Genomic DNA, 18070 nt, shown 5'->3' with positions numbered 1-18070 from the left:
CGGGTCTTGGTGTCTCTTTCTTTCACACACACACACACGGCGGCTTTCTCGCTAAATTTAGTATCTTTACAACTCTTATTAGCGGTGTAAGACAAGGATGTATACTATCACCCCTTCTATTTAACATACAGTCGTGGTCAAAAGTTTACATACTTTAAAGAAACATAATGTCATGGCTGTCTCGAGTTTCCAATAATTTCTACAACTCTTATTTTTTGTGATAGAGTGATTGGAGCACATACTTGTTGGCATACTTGCCAACCCTCCCGATTTTCCCGGGAGACTCCCGAATTCCAGTGCCCCTCCCGAAAATCTCCCGGGGCAACCATTCTCACGATTTCCACCTGGACAACAATATTGGGGGCATGCCGTAAAGGCAATGCCTTTAGCGTCCTCTACAACCTGTCGTCGCGTCCGCTTCTCCTCCATACAAACAGCGTACCGGCCCAGTCACATAATATATGAGGCTTTTAAACACACAAGAGTGTATGCAAGCATACTTGGTCAACAGCCATACAGGTCACACTGAGGGTGGCCGTATAAACAACCTTAACACTGTTACAAATATGCGCCACACTGTGAACCCACACCAAACAAGAATGACAAACACATTTCGGGAGAACATCCACACCGTGGAGGATGGATGTTACGCTACAATATACACCCCCTGCTACCACCAAACCCCGCCCACCTCAACCCCGCCTCTCCCCATCTCCCGAATTCGGAGGTCTCAAGGTTGGCAAGTATGCTTGTTGGTCACAAAAAACATTCATGAAGTTTGGTTCTTTTATGAATTTATTATGGGTCTACTGAAAATGTGACCAAATCTGCTGGGTCAAAAGTATACATACAGCAATGTTAATATTTGCTTACATGTCCCTTGGCAAGTTTCACTGCAATAAGGCGCTTTTGGTAGCCATCCACAAGCTTCTAGTTGAATTTTTGACCACTCCTCTTGACAAAACTGGTGCAGTTCAGCTAAATGTGTTGGTTTTCTGACTTGGACTTGTTTCTTCAGCATTGTCCACACATTTAAGTCAGAACTTTGGGAAACCTTAATTCTAGCCTGATTTAGCCATTCCTTAAACTCTGTGCAAAGTTGCCACCTTTGTGCCTTGGTTGGGATGTAAATGTTTCATCACTGTCTCGCTTCAAAAAACCCAAAAATCTATCGTTCATGTTAACGAGCCAGTCAATAGTGAAGTGAAGTGAATTATATTTATATAGCGCTTTTCTCGAGTGACTCAAAGCGCTTTTACATAGTGAAACCCAATATCTAAGTTACATTTAAACCAGTGTAGGTGGCACTGGGAGCAGGTGGGTAAAGTGTCTTGCCCAAGGAAACAACAGCAGTGACTAGGATGGCGGAAGCTGGGATCGAACCTGGAACCCTCCAGTTGCTGGCACGGCCACTCTACCAACCGAGCTATACCGCCCCAATAGATTTGGTTAGTTCGTGAATATCATAAGCCTTCAGTCTTTTGATCAAATTTGATACCAATGTAGAACACAGCAAAAAATACAACTCAACTAAGAATTATCAGAAGAAAATTAATTTACAAGTCTAATCATAATTTGCAGTTCTTAATCACATTTTATGTCTCCCACTACATCATTTCTGTCTTCTACAGCGTCTATAGTAATCAATTATGCAAATGAGCCAATGATGTCATCGAGCGACTTCTAGCTACTTACCTTACTGAGGAGTTGGCAACACTGGAAGATGAAGAGAGATCAGGTCAGATTGAGGACAGAGTTGTCGAAGAGATACAAATTGAGACCACAAATACAGAGGATGAGACAGAAGAGCCCGCAGAGAAAACAGTGGAGAGGATTTTCATTTTCAGGCCACAGTGCAGGAAGACCCTGTGGAGTCCAGAACATCAGTCTTATGGTATAAATCTATGTTAAAACAGGCTAAATCGATATTAAAAAAAAGCCTACTTTTTTTTCCAAATGCATCATGCAACTTAAGTCTCACTTGTCATTTTCTGAAACTTGGCAGCCCTGTGGTTACTTTTTATTTGTGTTGTTCCAGATTGTGCTTGAAGCCACCAGAGGTTCATCGGTCAGAAGTGACATCGCCATCGATGACATCATCTTGGAAAGTGGACCATGTTCAGGTGAACTTCCTGTTTCAAAAACAATTGATTTCAAACTGGGGAGCAATGACTGATGTTCATGTGATCATTCATCTAAAAGGGGAACTGCACTTTTTTTTTGGAATGTTTTCTATCATTCACAATCATGACAATGGATGTATATTTTTTTAATGCATTCTAAATATTAAATACATTTGATCAAAAGTTCGCTTACAATGGAGCCTATGGGAGCCTGCCTATAGAGCTGCCTAAAAAAACATCCAAACACCTCCATTGAGGTTTTATATACATGATGTAAGTATATATGTAATGTAGTAACGGGCACATTTATAATAACATGTCATTTACATATTTTGATCATTTTAAGCATACACGGCACATTAATTTCAAAAACGCATCACTTTGGCTTTTTTTTCTCTTCATCACTGATTATTACTCACTGCAGACTTCATGAGAGCCAACAAACATAATAAAACATCACTTACTGTACAAGGTCTGCTGTCATTAGGATGCCGACTGCTGGGATGTTCATATATTCCCATTTAGATTAAGAATGACTCATAATCCTCGCGAAGAAAAGGAAGGTGGAACCAAGCGTCTTTTCGTGTCGTTCTCACCAGTTCCAGGTCCTAAATTAGCCATCTACTTTTCAGGTGAGAGGCATGATTTATGATCTATGATAAACTTATAGGGAAGCAAGGAAGCAGCAGACCACTCGCTGATGTAAACATAGAGATCATGGCGTCGCTCTAAATAGTTTGTCTGCGTTAGCACTTATAATAACAATATCACTAATACTTGGTTAATATTTAAGTTCCAAAATGTAAATGGAGTATTGTTGGCGCTTTTTAAATGTTAATTTATCGGATTTTATGGGCGGAATAGTGGAGCTTCTATTAGCTCCGCTGTAAGCTGACTTTTATTTACGTTTATTTAATATTTAGAATGCATTAAAACAAATCCATGCTTTGTCATTTCTTTCATAATGATTGTGAACGATAGGCAAAATTCCCCAAAAAGTGCAGTTTTCCTTTTAACTGCAGAACTAATTTTCGACTTGTCGGCAGGTAAATCAGACCTTTTTAAAAATCACAAACTCTATTTAAAAGGAAGGTTGGCGTTAAAATGATGAAAAATACATTAGAATGTTTTTACTGACACTTGTGATGTTAATTATTCCTTCTACTGCTGCAATTATAATTATATTTGAATCATGCAAGTTAAACATTCTCCCACAACGTTGATATTCTCGGAATAAATTACAATTTTGTCATAAAAAAGTAGATGAGATGTCTTTTCTGGATCTGTAAAACTACACCCATGCAGGAGTCCGGTGGTGAGCTGCAGGGCAGGTAGTGTGAAGGCTAAAATAATAATAATATATTGACCTTTGGGTACAATATTTATTGTATTGTACAGTAGAATCCATTTATTTTGACTGAATAATGTAAACATAAGCCATCATAACTGAGACATAACTAGCTAATGCTAGCACGCAGACACAAATGGTCGACCAACACTTTTTAGTAATAATAACAATAATAACACGTTAAGCAGGACTGAGTTGTCGACATAAACAAACCAATATAAGCATGTTCCGTGCATTATGCTGCTGAGAAGCCACGTCCTTTTTCAACATGCGTAACTCTGACAAATAAATAAAGCCACAAATGTCCACTGCAGAGGACACTAGTGCAGGGGTCGGCAACCCGCGGCTCTAGAGCCGCATGCGGCTCTTTAGCGCCGCCCTTGAGGCTCTCTGTTGCATGCTAACATGCTATTTAGGCTAGCTATTTGTACATATTGCATCATAATGCCTCATTTGCAGGTATATTTGAGGTCATTTAGTTTCCTTTAAGTCCTCTTATTTCAATTTATATCTCATGACACACTATCTGTATGTAATATGGCTTTTAATTTTTTGCGGCTCCAGACAGATTTTTTTTTTGTATTTTTGGTCCAATATGGCTCTTTCAACATTTTGGGTTGCCGACCCCTGCACTAGTGGGTTAGTTTATGTTTTGGTCATTACATTTTATTTTCATTATTAGGAATTAGGGTTGTCTCGATACCAATATTTTGGTACTGGTACCAAAATGTATTTTGATACTTTTCTAAATAAAGGCGACCACAAAAAATGGCATTATTGGCTTTATTTTAACAAAAAATCTTAGTGTACATTAAACATGTTTCTTATTGCAATCAAAGAACAATTTTGTCCTTAAATAAAATAGTGAACATACAAGACAACTTGTATTTTAGTAGTAAGTAAGCAAACAAAGACTCCTAATTTTTCACATGACATATGCAGTAACATATTGTGTCATTTCTCCTTCTATTATTTTGTCAAAATTGTAAAGGACAAGCTGTAAAATGGATTATTAATCTACTTGTTCATTTACTGTTAATATCTGGTTATTTTCTGTTTTTTTAACATGTTCTATCTACACTTCTCTGCTCGTAAAACCAGCAATATCACGACATGACGTCATGACCGGGAACCGGTACTTTTCAGAGTATAGTACCGTTGTTGATTAATTAGTAAACCGAGTATAGTACCATTGTTGATTAATTAGTACCGCAAAACTATACTAGTACCGGTATACCAGAGGTGTGGACTCGAGTCACATGACTTGGACTCGAGTCAGACTCGAGTCATGAATTTGATGACTTTAGACTCGACTTGACAAAATGTAAAAAGACTTGCAACTCGACTTAGACTTTAACATCAATGACTTGTGACTTCACTTGGACTTGAGCCTTTTGAATTGACATGACTTGCTACTTTCCCCAAAACCCAAAGATGAAAAAGTTATTCGGGAGCGCTCCGTATTTTTCATTGTGTACTTGTCTATCAGCGTTGCGTGTGTCAGCTGGTGTGGTCTCAGTACAACAGCCAATCAAATTAGATCTACTTTGTTTTCATCACACAGCATTCATCCAATCAAATTGCAGGACAACCAACGAAGAAGACATGTCCAAACCACACGCCAGTGAACAAAAAATGATACCTAAAATAATTTTGTTTGGGTATAAAAATTACGAGGTGGTCAACACAAAACGGTTTGCAGTATGCAACACATGCGGTTCGAAAATTACTGATGGAGAGGCAACAACTTCCAACTTCGTCCGGCATTTGAAGTTGCACAAAGAACGGTAAGTTTTGAATGTAAGATAACGTTTATTGGCTAAGTAACGTGACTTTTATTTGCTGTGTAGTTAAATCAGTGAGGCTGTAAACTCACTGCTAACGTTATAACGTTATTGCAAACACGGGAATCTGTTGCAGTTCACTACCTTATTCATACTTTTTGTTCAGTGATTTTTTTTAAGCAGGGTTACGTTAGTCAATATATCACACGTAACGTTAGACGGCGGTCAGCAGCACCGCGTATTTTAGCCACCTAAAAAAAGACAAAAATAGTAAAATAAAGGTCAGTTAAAATGTATACTATATTATGAATATGTGTACCGTTTTAGCTAGCTTTCTGACATACTGTTGGTTGTTTACCTCAGTGGTGCCCAACCACCGGGCCGCGGCCCGGTACTGGTCCGTGGATCGATTGGTATCGGACCGCACAAGAAATAATTTTTTTCTTTTTTTAATTAAATCAACATAAAAAACACAAGATACACTTACAAGTAGTGCACCAACCCAAAACAACTCTCTCCCCCCTTTTGTTCTGGGCATTGAACATGAAGACTCTTCCTTCACTGTTCCGAGTGGCCATGAGAGTCTTGGCAGTGCCTGCCTCCAGTGCTCCAGTGGAGCGAGTTTTCAGCCATGGTGGCATCATACTACGCCCCCATCGTGCACAAATGACTGACAGACTCTTGGCTAATTTGGTCTTTTGCAAATGCAATGCAGCATAAGGCCCTGACATATAAAAAGTACAACTTTTTTGTTATGTTCACGTATATGTCATGTTTTTTCAATGTTAACACTTTTGTACAAATAAGTACATTTGCACTTTATTTTTCAATGTGTTTGTTCTGTAAAGGAATGAGTTAATGTTTAAAATGACTGGTTAATAGTGCTATTATAAAGTGCAATGTCAGCACAATTTTCTTTCCTGCAATTTAAAATGCACTTGTTTTAATAAATAAATACAGCGTTTGAAAAGCATACACAATCTGTGTTAATATATTAGTCTGTGGTTAAAAGGACTTGAAAGGACTCGAAACTCAAAATGCAGGACTTAGGACTTGACTTGAGACTTTCCAGTCTTGACTTTGGACTTGACTCGGGGCTTGCCTGTCTTGACTCGGGACTTGACTCGGACTTGAGGGCAAAGACTTGAGACTTACTTGTGACTTGCAAAACAATGACTTGGTCCCACCTCTGCGGTATACTGTACAACCCTATTAAGAATTAAAAACCCATTTTTGATTTAGTAATAATAGAAGTATTATTATTAAGGCGCCTCTCTAAGTACCAAAAATTGGGACCATTAAAAATGTTAGAAAAGAAACAAAAAACAACAGATAGCTAAAATGAAAGTGAATAAGCAGTGTTTTTGAGTCTTAACCCTTGTGTGATGTTCGGGTCTGTGGGACCCGTTTTCATTTTTTATTAAAAGAAAAATTATACAATTAATTAATTTTTCAAACTGAGACTCACTGACTTTGGCTCATTTTCTGTGAAGAACATATATCAGAATACATATTTAATGACCACACACCATACACCCCCCCTACACATTTCTATTACATATAAGATGTCCGGGTCCACACACACACACACACACACACACACACACACACAGCAGGCCTAGACAGGAGGACAGAGTGTAGGTACACAGAACATCAGAGGGTCAAATGTGCGAGAAAATGAGAGCAGACAGTGTTGACAAACAATGTTGCAACCTTGTGTGGGAACCACAAGTGCAGAAACACAAAAGAAGAATCCCTGTGGTATGCAGAAACTGGCAGAAAATGTTTCCGTGCAGCGTTCATATTGTTGTTACTCAGCCAGCGTTTGTGGGTCTGATGGACCCGTAGCATTTTGTGGCTTTTAATGCCTCACAATCAAACACTTTTATGATAAAATACTGAACAGATGTTTACCTTATCCCAATAAACATCTGTTCAGTATTTTGACATAAAAGTGTTTGATTGTGAGGCATTAAAAGCCACAAAATGCAACGGGTCCATCAGACCCACAAACGCTGGCTGAGTAACAACAATATGAACATTACAAAAGGGTTAATTGATTTGAAGAGGGAACATGAGGCCATGTTGCAAATATCAGGAGGTGGTAAGTTCCGAACAGGTTGTGCACTTACTTGTACTTAGTCTCCCCAAATTATGTCCTCGGTTCCAAATATGAGGGGCTGGGCTCTGAACCACATGGTGGACAGACGCGATCAGGGGAAAGTAGGATGGACGGACATTGAGAATCTTAGAGAACGGGAGAGGAGACAACAGAGTGCAGGTCGGAAAGATATGATGGTGTGGAGTTGTGGATAGAGGTGTCCTGATACGATAATTTCAGTTACGATACGATACCGATATTGGAGACACATGTGTTGGCTGATATCTATATTAATCCGATACGATGTCCGCAAAAATCATAGTGCATACTTTATGTTCTGTTGTGTGATATTAGCATACTTGCCAACCCTCCCGGATTTTCCGGGAGACTCCCGAAATTCAGCGCCTCTCCCGAAAACCTCCCGGGACAAATTTTCTCCCGAAAAACTCCCGAAATTCCGGCGGAGCTGGAGGCCACGCCCCCTCCAGCTCCATGCGGACCTGAGTGACGTGTTGACAACACACAACAAAAGCAGTTTGTCTGCCGTAAACAGCAATGTTGTGACACTTTTAAACAGGACAATACTGCCATCTACTGTACATGCATATGTGACCCACCCATAATGTGTCACATTTTTGTGTTGATTTATTTATTTTATTTTGTGGTTTGAATTCGTTTTTGGAGCTGTCATTACACATTTATCAGTATTCACATTGGTCAGTAGGGGGCAGTAGGACGTTTCTTCCCAATTGAATGCTATCACCTGCAGACCGGAAGTATCTTGTCATTCTGATGAGCGCGACCAGTCTGTGAACAATTGAAACGTCCTGTGTGCTTTTTCCTCCTGTATAACAGGTTAGTTTTGGTGAATCAACTCACTGAATAACATCCATGTGATCTTTATAAGTTTAAGTACACATTCTGATGGTGGAGCCTAACTCTAAAGTGTTTGTGAGTTGTAGTTTGTATTTGTGAATGAATCCAGTGCACAGCTGCAGTAATCAATACAAAAAGGCGACGTGAGTACGCAATGTTTATATAGGAACTTCTGATCCTAATTCAGACTCCCAAATTAGAGCTCCCGTTTTCTTATTGATTTTATAATGTATATTTGTATATTGTGTGTGTTCTGAAATAGTGACAGAAAATAAAACAAGGATGGACAATTCAACCCTTAACTCAACAATGAGTAGATGAGTGTTATGTGTGTGTATATGTGTAAATAAATGAACACTGAAATTCAAGTATTTATTTTTATTTATTTATTTATATATATATATATATATATATATTTATTTATATATATATATATATATATATATATATATATATAATCTCCTGACGATTGAGGGTACCCCCCCTCATGAAACAGGCCTGTAGAGATGAAATAGTCTTGTGATTTTTTCCCACACATACATATATATATATATATATATATATAAATATAAAGCTAGAATTCACTGAAAGTCAAGTATTTCTTATATATATATATATATCTTAACCACACCCCCAACCACGCCCCCCGCCCCACCTCCCAAAATCGGAGGTCTCAAGGTTGGCAAGTATGGATATTAGTCAAACAGGAAAAACACTAACTTTATGACATTGGAGTGTTAATTTGCTTTTGGCGACACCTAGTGGTCACAATCATTCATTTAACTCAGCTCATGACGCAGTAAATTGAATGATGCGGACACGTAGATATGATCCTGCCTATGTGTAATATGCAACTATAATTATTTGACAAAAGCGATGTTTTAGACTGCAATATTGCTTAATTTAGGACGCTTTTTGCATATGTCTAGCTTGTGTGCTTAGCTGTTGTGTAGCTGCTATCTCCTGGCATGGTTACCTTCGGACTAAAATACAAGACCAACCTTGTGTGCTTATTAGAGGACATTTTGGCCTTGTTCACAATGCAGGTCAATTCCGACTTTTTTGCCCACATGCGACCTGTATCGGGTATTTTCACGCCAGTGTGAACAGTGCAATTACCAATTGTTCATATTCGACCCAGGCCTCTTTCAGTATGTGGAAATAAAGCTGATATATTAACAGGGGGCCAGGAAACGCGAGCATATAACCCCTAATTCTTCAGAGTTTGCACTGGCTCCCTGTTCATTTTATAATAGATTTTAAAACCTTGCTGTTTGTTTTTAAAGCTTTACATGGACTGGCTCCTCAGTATATCTCGGACCTCATCCAAATTTACACTCCTGAGGTCCGAGAGCCAGCTCCAGCTCATGGTGCCCAAGACCAGACTTAAATCCAGGGGAGACAGGGCCTTCTCTGTGGTCGGCCCTAAGCTCTGGAACACTCTGCCCCTCCATGTTCAAACTGCTCCCACAGTGGAGCGTTTTAAGTCTCGTCTTAAGACCCACTTTTATTCTTTGGCTTTTAACACTACGTGAGTTGTGTGGTCCTTTGTCCTGTTTTTGTTTTTTTTATACATTTTGATTTCTATTTACTGTTTTAATTGTTTTTCCCTTTAAAATCGTTTTTAATCATATTTATTTTTATATTGGTTCTATATTTATTTATTTTTTGTTTTTATTCAGTCATTGGTGGAGCTGAGGATATTTGATTATTGTTTTTAATATTGTTGTGCAGCACTTTGGAAACATTTTTGTTGTTTAAATGTGCTATATAAATAAAGTGGATTGGATATATGCGGTGCGTCCTCAATGTGAAAGCTCCCGCGCTTAGGTCGCATTCGTCCGACCGGAACGTCATCAAAAAGCAATAAGTGCCATAATTATTCCCCCAAAATAGACGGTAACAAAATAAATAGTTGACAACGTAGCAGAAAACAGGTGAAAATAAAATGTTTCAGGAACCCAAGTGAAAGTTCCACCACTCCTGTCTCTGACTGCTCGCCCATTGACACGCTCTTCAAAAACTGCCAGAGCCCAAATACTTGTCCTCTTTCTTCCTAATCTTTTATGCGCAATCATTTGGTTCAGAAAATGTTGACTTTGATTGCACAAAATTCTTGAAATTGCCACAAATGCGGCAATACTTAGAGGGGAACATTATCACCAGACCTATGTAAGCGTCAATATATACCTTGATGTTGCAGAAAAAAGACCATATATTTTTTTAACCGATTTCCGAACTCTAAATGGGTGAATTTTGGCGAATTAATCGCCTTTCTATTATTCGCTCTCGGAGCGATGACGTCACAACGTGGCGTCACATCGGGAAGCAATCCGCCATTTTTTCAAACACCGAGTCAAATCAGCTCTCTTATTTTCCGTTTTTTCGACTGTTTTCCGTACCTTGGAGACATCATGCCTCGTCGGTGTGTTGTCGGAGGGTGTAACAACACGAACAGGGACGGATTCAAGTTGCACCAGTGGCCCAAAGATGCGAAAGTGGCAAGAAATTGGACGTTTGTTCCGCACACTTTACCGACGAAAGCTATGCTACGACAGAGATGGCAAGAATGTGTGGATATCCTGTGACACTCAAAGCAGATGCATTTCCAACGATAAAGTCAAAGAAATCTGCCGCCAGACCCCCATTGAATCTGCCGGAGTGTGTGAGCAATTCAGGGACAAAGGACCTCAGTAGCACGGCAAGCAATGGCGGCAGTTTGTTCCCGCAGACGAGCGAGCTAAACCCCCTGGATGTCTTGGCTCACATCAACTCCAAAACTGGACAGATCAGCTTTCAGGAAAAGAGCGTGGATGAGGGTATGTCTACAGAATATATTAATTGATGAAAATTGGGCTGTCTGCACTCTCAAAGTGCATGTTGTTGCCAAATGTATTTCATATGCTGTAAACCTAGTTCATAGTTGTTGGTTTCCTTTAATGCCAAACAAACACATACCAATCGTTGGTTGGAAGGCGATCGCCGAATTCGTCCTCGCTTTCTCCCGTGTCGCTGGCTGTCGTGTCGTTTTCGTCGGTTTCGCTTGCATACGGTTCAAACCGATATGGCTCAATAGCTTCAGTTTCTTCTTCAATTTCGTTTTCGCTACCTGCCTCCACACTACAACCATCCGTTTCAATACATGCGCAATCTGTTGAATCGCTTAAGCCGCTGAAATCCGAGTCTGAATCCGAGCTAATGTCGCTATAGCTTGCTGTTCTTTCCGCCATGTTTGTTTGTGTTGGCATCACTATGTGACGTCACAGGAAAATGGACGGGTGTATATAACGATGGTTAAAATCAGGCACTTTGAAGCTTTTTTTTAGGGATATTGCGTGATGGGTAAAAGTTTGAAAAAAACTTCGAAAAATATAATAAGCCACTGGGAACTGATTTTTAATGGTTTTAACAATTCTGAAATTGTGATAATGTTCCCCTAATGTTCGACTAAAGTTGAAGCCATGTTTACTTCCGTAAACACTGCAGTGCGTGCGACGTCACGTCCGCATGTGGGTCAGATTGCATTCACATTAGAAATCACTTTTTTTTTTTTTGCAATGTGAACAGCCACTAAAAAAGATCGGATTTGACAAAAAAATCTGAATTGGACTTCCGACCCTGCAGTTTAAACGTAGCCTTAGATCAAACCTGGGCAAATTAAGGCTCGGGGACCGCATGCGGCCCGTTAAGCTTTTCAATCATTCCCTAATCATTTTTTTTTACATCTTTAAGATGGAAACTGTAGCCGCCATTATGATGTGCAGTGATGTTTTCAAATGACCGTAAATCTTGAACTATACAAAGTATTTCAATGGTTGGAATCTGCACTTTTGAATGATATACTAGTTACTATGGTAATCTAAGTCACAGCAGCTCATGCGAGGCACCAAGCAGTGTGGGTGGAGAGCGTTTCCACAGAGTTTCAGCCTGAAATGCGGGGACAAACGCGGAAGGAGATTTTTACAACAAAGTTCTAAAGCTTAGTGATGTATCAGCTATATCAGATTGTAGGTAGTTTTTTTTACCCTTCACGTTCATATTTCGCTGTGTTTGTTACATTTTTGTTGCGTTCAGCTTGATTGTAAAATATGTTGATCGAGAGGGGGAGTGACCTTCATATGTTGTCAATATTCAGTGTTTTATCGTTCAGTTAATATTGTAAATCCCACATTCTTTATTTTCATGTACATTCTGGGTGTCTCATTCAGTAAAAAATGTAAAATTCCATTCCGTTTTTAAGGCGGTCTGTCATAACCTTTTTAGCATTCATTCAGACTTTACTATGATGTTTTGTATTAGTGTTCCTAAAAATAGATATACTAGCCCCCAGACACATTTTTTAATCAAAATTTGGCCCCTCAAGTTAAAATAATTGTCCAGGCCTGCCTTAGATGTTAACGGGCAGTCCAGCTTTGCGCAAGTAAAAAACACTGCAGGACAGCTTGTATCTGAGACGTTAGATGCAGCCGATATCATCCGATACTTTTTTTTTTTGCTGATATTGTACTGATAGCCAATATCAACATCCCTTGTCTAGGTTCTATCATTTGTAGGCTGAGGTAAGTGTGTAACAATTGTAGTCATGTGTAGTATTTGCTAACATGGTGTAAGAATCTTAGGGAGCTAAAAAAAAAAAAGTGTTCAGGAAGTCAAATGTGCTGCAGCGTCTGATGTTTTGTTTCCATCACAGCTGCAGAGACGAAAGCTCCCGTGGGAACGTTCAACGAGATCGAGTAGAAGAAAACATAATTAAGCTTGAACTCTTTTTTTTTCTTTTTCTTTTGGACTCCAAAGACATTTTGACTGCCCACTCGACCACATGATCAGTTTCATGTCTTTTTTTATAAAGCACCTTTGTACTTTTCTCTGTGCTAAAACAAAAACTCTGTTTATCCTCACAAGTATGTGCATTAGATTAATGCTTCATTAAAGCTACTGTTTTCACACTGGTGTGTTTTCACTGTTTTATAGATTTAGACAAACTTTAATGGTCCACAATGGAAATTGTTCCAAAAAAAGTAGCATGATTAAAGTCACCCGAAATTAAAACGAGGCAATCGGGGTGTTTGGTCTGTTGCCTATGGTCGAATTCCAACAGCCAGAAGTTCGATGTCCGGCATACAAACACACTCCTTTACAGTAATATGTCCAGGATTACACTACCTCTCGTTCACCAAGATCGCAATCCCACCGCCTTTTTCCTTACCGCTCAGGAGTGTGTCTCTTTCCGCCCGTGAGCTTGTGAAGCTGGGTCGAGATGCGATGTGGTCCGGGAAGTCCGCGTAGTTGTATCATTGTAAGTCGTAGTAGGATCACTGAAAATATTAAAAGTATTAAAAATGTGGAAAAAAAACCTACACACATATTACAGAAAACAGATAAGAAGGAATATAAACAGATTTATTCAAATACATTTCTTTGGAAAAACATTTCAATTGGTCGCGCGGACAGAGGTCACATGATACACGTTCCATCGTTTAAATATTTCATAGACTCCATCTGCTGCGTCAGAGCTAGAACGTCCTGGAATCCGGTGCTCAGCCCAGACATGTGCTGGAAGTATGCTTCCTTCTCCAACTGCACCGACAAGTTATTAACCCCGGCATCTTTCAGAATGGCCGTCACCTGCAAGAGGAATAGGAATGAAAGTCAATATATGGATAAATTGAGAGGTTTGCCTTCAAGTTCAGCTCACTTTTTGCCACAATTCAGCATGACATCATGAACAACCCAAGTGAGGTAGAATCTGCACCTCTCAGAGGGAACAACCATCATTTCCAAGAATTCTGGTCTCAGATTCGAAGGTGCTAACCACCCCAAGAATAGGTGACGTTCAAAGCTTGATGAAGTTATCAAGATCACATCAACCAATCAAATAGCAGAGATAAGATCCCCCAAGACCAGCAAAGTGAGCTTTCAAACTTTGAAAAACCAAACAAAACGCAGCATGAAAGGCAATCACGTCTTTTTTACGTCCATGGGTTGGACACACTTGCATGAACTCACCTGCACTGATCCAGTGTTTCATGAAACCAAGGAAAGTCACACTGACCTCCGATCTTTGGCACCCAGGAAACATTTGTAGTTTATTGAACACTTGAAAAGAGAGACCAAGGTATTTGGAGCGGAATATTCTAAATGGCCGACTGAATTATGTTCACATACTTTGTGGATTGTAAATACAATTGGATATGGTTTGATGGATACAACGAAACACAATTACCGTATTTTTTCGGAGTATAAGTCGCTCCGGAGTATAAGTCGCACCGGCCGAAAATGCATAATAAAGAAGGAAAAAAACATATATAAGTCGCACTGGAGTATAAGTCGCATTTTTTGGGGAAATGTATTTGATAAAACCCAACACCAAGAATAGACATTTGAAAGGCAATTTAAAATAAATAAAGAATAGTGAACAACAGGCTGAATAAGTGTACGTTATATGAGGCATAAATAACCAACTGAGAACGTGCCTGGTATGTTAACGTAACATATTATGGTAAGAGTCATTCAAATAACTATAACATATAGAACATGCTATACGTTTAGCAAACAATCTGTCACTCGGAGGACAGAGTAAAACAACTTGCACTGAGCCTAGTCTATAAAATCCGCTACACCTCCCTGATACCGAAGTACATGTCAAACTACTTCCTTAACGTAAATGACCGCCATAACCACGTTAAACCCAGATTCCGAACTAACAAGGGTCTTAACTCATTGTCTTTCTATGCCACATCAATGTGGAATGCGCTCCCAACAGGTATAAAAGAAAATGCATCTCTATCCTCCTTCAAAACCGCAATAAAAGTACACCTCCAGGCAGCTACAACCCTAAATTAACACCCTCCCCGGATTGTTAATAATCAAATGTAAACAATCAAATGCAGATATTTTTCTTTTGCCTTCTGATATCTCTCTCTCTCTCTTCCCCCCCACTACTTGCTGTCCATATCCTACCAAGTCAGACCTACACTGTTCCAATATCCATTTCTCTGTTCTCAATTGTTGATGACTGATGATAACAACCAAACCTAACCACCCCCTTCACACCCCGGATTGTAAATAATTCAATGTGATTATCTTGTGTGATGACTGTATTATGATGATAGTACCGTATTTTTCGGACTATTAAGTCGCAATTTTTTTCATAGTTTGGCCGGGCTCCAGTGCGACTTATACATACTTGCCAACCTTGAGACCTCCGATTTCGGGAGGTGGGGTGTGTGGTTGGAGGCGTGGTTAAGAGGGGAGGAGTATATTTACAGCTAGAATTCACCAACTCGAGTATTTCATATATATATACATAAATATATATATATACATAAATATATATATATATATATATATATATATATATATATATATATATATAAATATATATATATATATATATATATATACATATATATATATATATATATATATATATATATATATATATGTATGAAATACTTGACTTTCAGTGAATTCTAGCTATATATATATTTACGGTATTTATTTTATTATATATATATAAATAAAATAAATACTTGAATTGCAGTGTTCATTTATTTACACATATACACACACATAACACTCATTTACTCATTGTTGTACTTGAAAGTACAATGCAATACAATTCCGGGGCAATGGCACCTATCAAATACACAGTAATGAAAACACAGTTGTTCTACTAACTGTACTGTGTGTTATGAGAGTAGAGTATGTGTGTGTGTGGCCCTTTAATAGGTGACAGCATGTGAGGTGAGTGACGTCAGTGAGTGTGTGGGCGAGAGAAGAGAGGTAGCGTAAATGCGGGGAGGGACTAGTTGGTTTTGTGTTGGATTGGCTGTGTGCAAGCAATCAATAAAGCAAGATTTGCAACTAATCGCTGGACTCATCATTCACCCTAAAGTCGTCCGCTGTGGAGACCCACTGCTGGGTAAGGTGAAGGGTGTTGCCCCGAGCATACATCAGCCCTGGAGAAGTGTCTCCCCTGCGCTCTTTGACTACGGTCTCGTTCTTCTGCTTCGTCTCCTTGTGTGCACACACTGGACTCAGGTCCGCAAGGAGCTGCAGGGGTCGTGGCCTCCAGCTCCGGCTGAATTCCGGGAGAAAATTTCTTCCGGGAGGTTTTCGGGAGATGTGCTGAATTTCGGGAGTCTCCCGGAAAATCCGGGAGGGTTGGCAAGTATGGACTTATATGTTTTTTTCCTTCTTTATTATGCATTTTCAGCAGGTGCGACTTATACTCCGGTGCGACTTATACCCCAAAAAATACGGTATATATCTGATAGTATATATCTGTATCATGAATCAATTTAAGTGGACCCCGACTTAAACAAGTTGAAAAACTTATTGGGGTGTTACCATTTAGTGGTCAATTGTACGGAATATGTACTTCACTGTGCAACCTACTAATAAAAGTTTCAATCAATCAAACTCCTAATCGCTAAATCCGATGGAATCTTATACGTCTAGTCTCTTACGTGAATGAGCTAAATAATATTATTTGATATTTTACGGTAATGTGTTAATAATTTCACACATAAGTCGCTCCTGAGTATAAGTCGCACCCCCGACCAAACTACGAAAAAAACTGCGACTTATAGTCCAAAAAATACGAGAAGCATATAAAGTCAACTTGTTTTTCCACTCTACGGGTACTTTATGTGTAACATAAAAAACGGCTCCTCTTCTTTTTAATGACGTATGACTAAGATTTGAAGGTGCGTTAACTCTTCAGTCGCACATAAAAGTGTAAAATGAAGTTTGCCAAAGTGTATCGATAAAAGCAACAAACAATAAAACATTGTAGTTTTACTAAATTGAACAATTAGTTCTTATTGTATTGCTGCTTTGAATGATGAATAAAATGTATTTATTTCTTCCATGAATTGTATACAGCATGTGAGAAGGTATTCACCTGCTGAATGATGCGCTGCTCCACCACATCTGACATGACCTGCAGGTGGATCGTTCCTGCCACCACGCTGGCTGAATGTCTCCAGAAATGAGGGTCTCGATAGGACAAAACACCTTCAATCTTCTCAATCTGGAAAAGCAACAGAGTGAATGAGCTGAAGGAGTCTCGTATACCCTAGTCACAAGTTCTAACGGAGTCGAGTAGGTGTGCCGCGAAGCATCCAGACTGTTATCGACGCAAAGTTCAAAAGCCAGCATCTGTGATGGTATGGGGGTGCATTAGTGCCCAAGGCATGGGTGACTTACACATCTGTGAAGGCACCATTAATGCTGAAAGGTACATACAGGTTTTGGAACAACATATGCTGCCATCTAAGCGCCATCTTTTTCATGAACGCCCCTGCTTATTTCAGCAAGACAATGCCAAGCCACATTCAGCACGTGTTCAGCGTGGCTTCGTAAAAAAAGAGTGCGGGTACTTTCCTGGCCCGCCTGCAGTCCAGACCTGTCTCCCATCAAAAATGTGTGGCGCATTATGAAGCGTAAAATACGACAGCGGAGACCCCGGACTGTTGAACGACTGAAGCTCTACATAAAACAAGAATGGGAAAGAATTCCACTTTCAAAGCTTCAAAATTTAGTTTCCTCAGTTCCCAATCGTTTATTGAGTGTTGCGAAAAGAAAAGGTGATGTAACACAGTGGTGAACATGCCCTTTCCCAACTACTTTGGCACGTGTTGCAGCCATGAAATTCTAAGTTAATTATTATTTGCAAAAAAAAAATAAAGTTTATGAGTTTGAACATCAAATATGTTGTCTTTGTAGCACATTCAATTGAATATGGGTTGAAAATGATTTGCAAATCATTGTATTCCGTTTATATTTACATCTAACACAATTTCCCAACTCATATAGAAACGGGGTTTGTAGA

General features: G+C 39.3%; 2 protein-coding genes across 2 annotated transcripts in view; one reads left to right on the top strand and one right to left on the bottom strand.

The window, feature by feature from the left end:
* LOC133619630 (MAM domain-containing protein 2-like) overlaps positions 1-13178 on the top strand; it is a 47410-nt gene extending 34232 nt beyond the window's left edge. Inside the window, exons 14-15 of the mRNA XM_061980774.2 lie at positions 2039-2123; positions 12923-13178. Coding sequence (XP_061836758.2) covers positions 2039-2123; positions 12923-12969 — 132 coding nt within the window. The 3' untranslated portion in view covers positions 12970-13178. The remainder of the gene's footprint in view (positions 1-2038; positions 2124-12922) is intronic.
* Positions 13179-13618: 440 nt separating this feature from the next.
* slc30a5 (solute carrier family 30 member 5) overlaps positions 13619-18070 on the bottom strand; it is a 29960-nt gene continuing 25508 nt past the window's right edge. The window contains exons 15-16 of the mRNA XM_061980773.2: positions 17141-17269; positions 13619-13857 (exon numbers count right to left, since the gene is read on the bottom strand). Of these exons, the coding sequence (XP_061836757.2) occupies positions 13687-13857; positions 17141-17269 (300 nt within the window). The 3' untranslated portion in view covers positions 13619-13686. The remainder of the gene's footprint in view (positions 13858-17140; positions 17270-18070) is intronic.

The sequence above is a fragment of the Nerophis lumbriciformis genome, linkage group LG20 (genome assembly GCF_033978685.3).
Source record: "Nerophis lumbriciformis linkage group LG20, RoL_Nlum_v2.1, whole genome shotgun sequence".
NCBI lineage: Eukaryota > Metazoa > Chordata > Actinopteri > Syngnathiformes > Syngnathidae > Nerophis > Nerophis lumbriciformis.
Note: the sequence above shows the minus strand (reverse complement) of the source record. Positions and strands in the feature narration are given on the sequence as shown.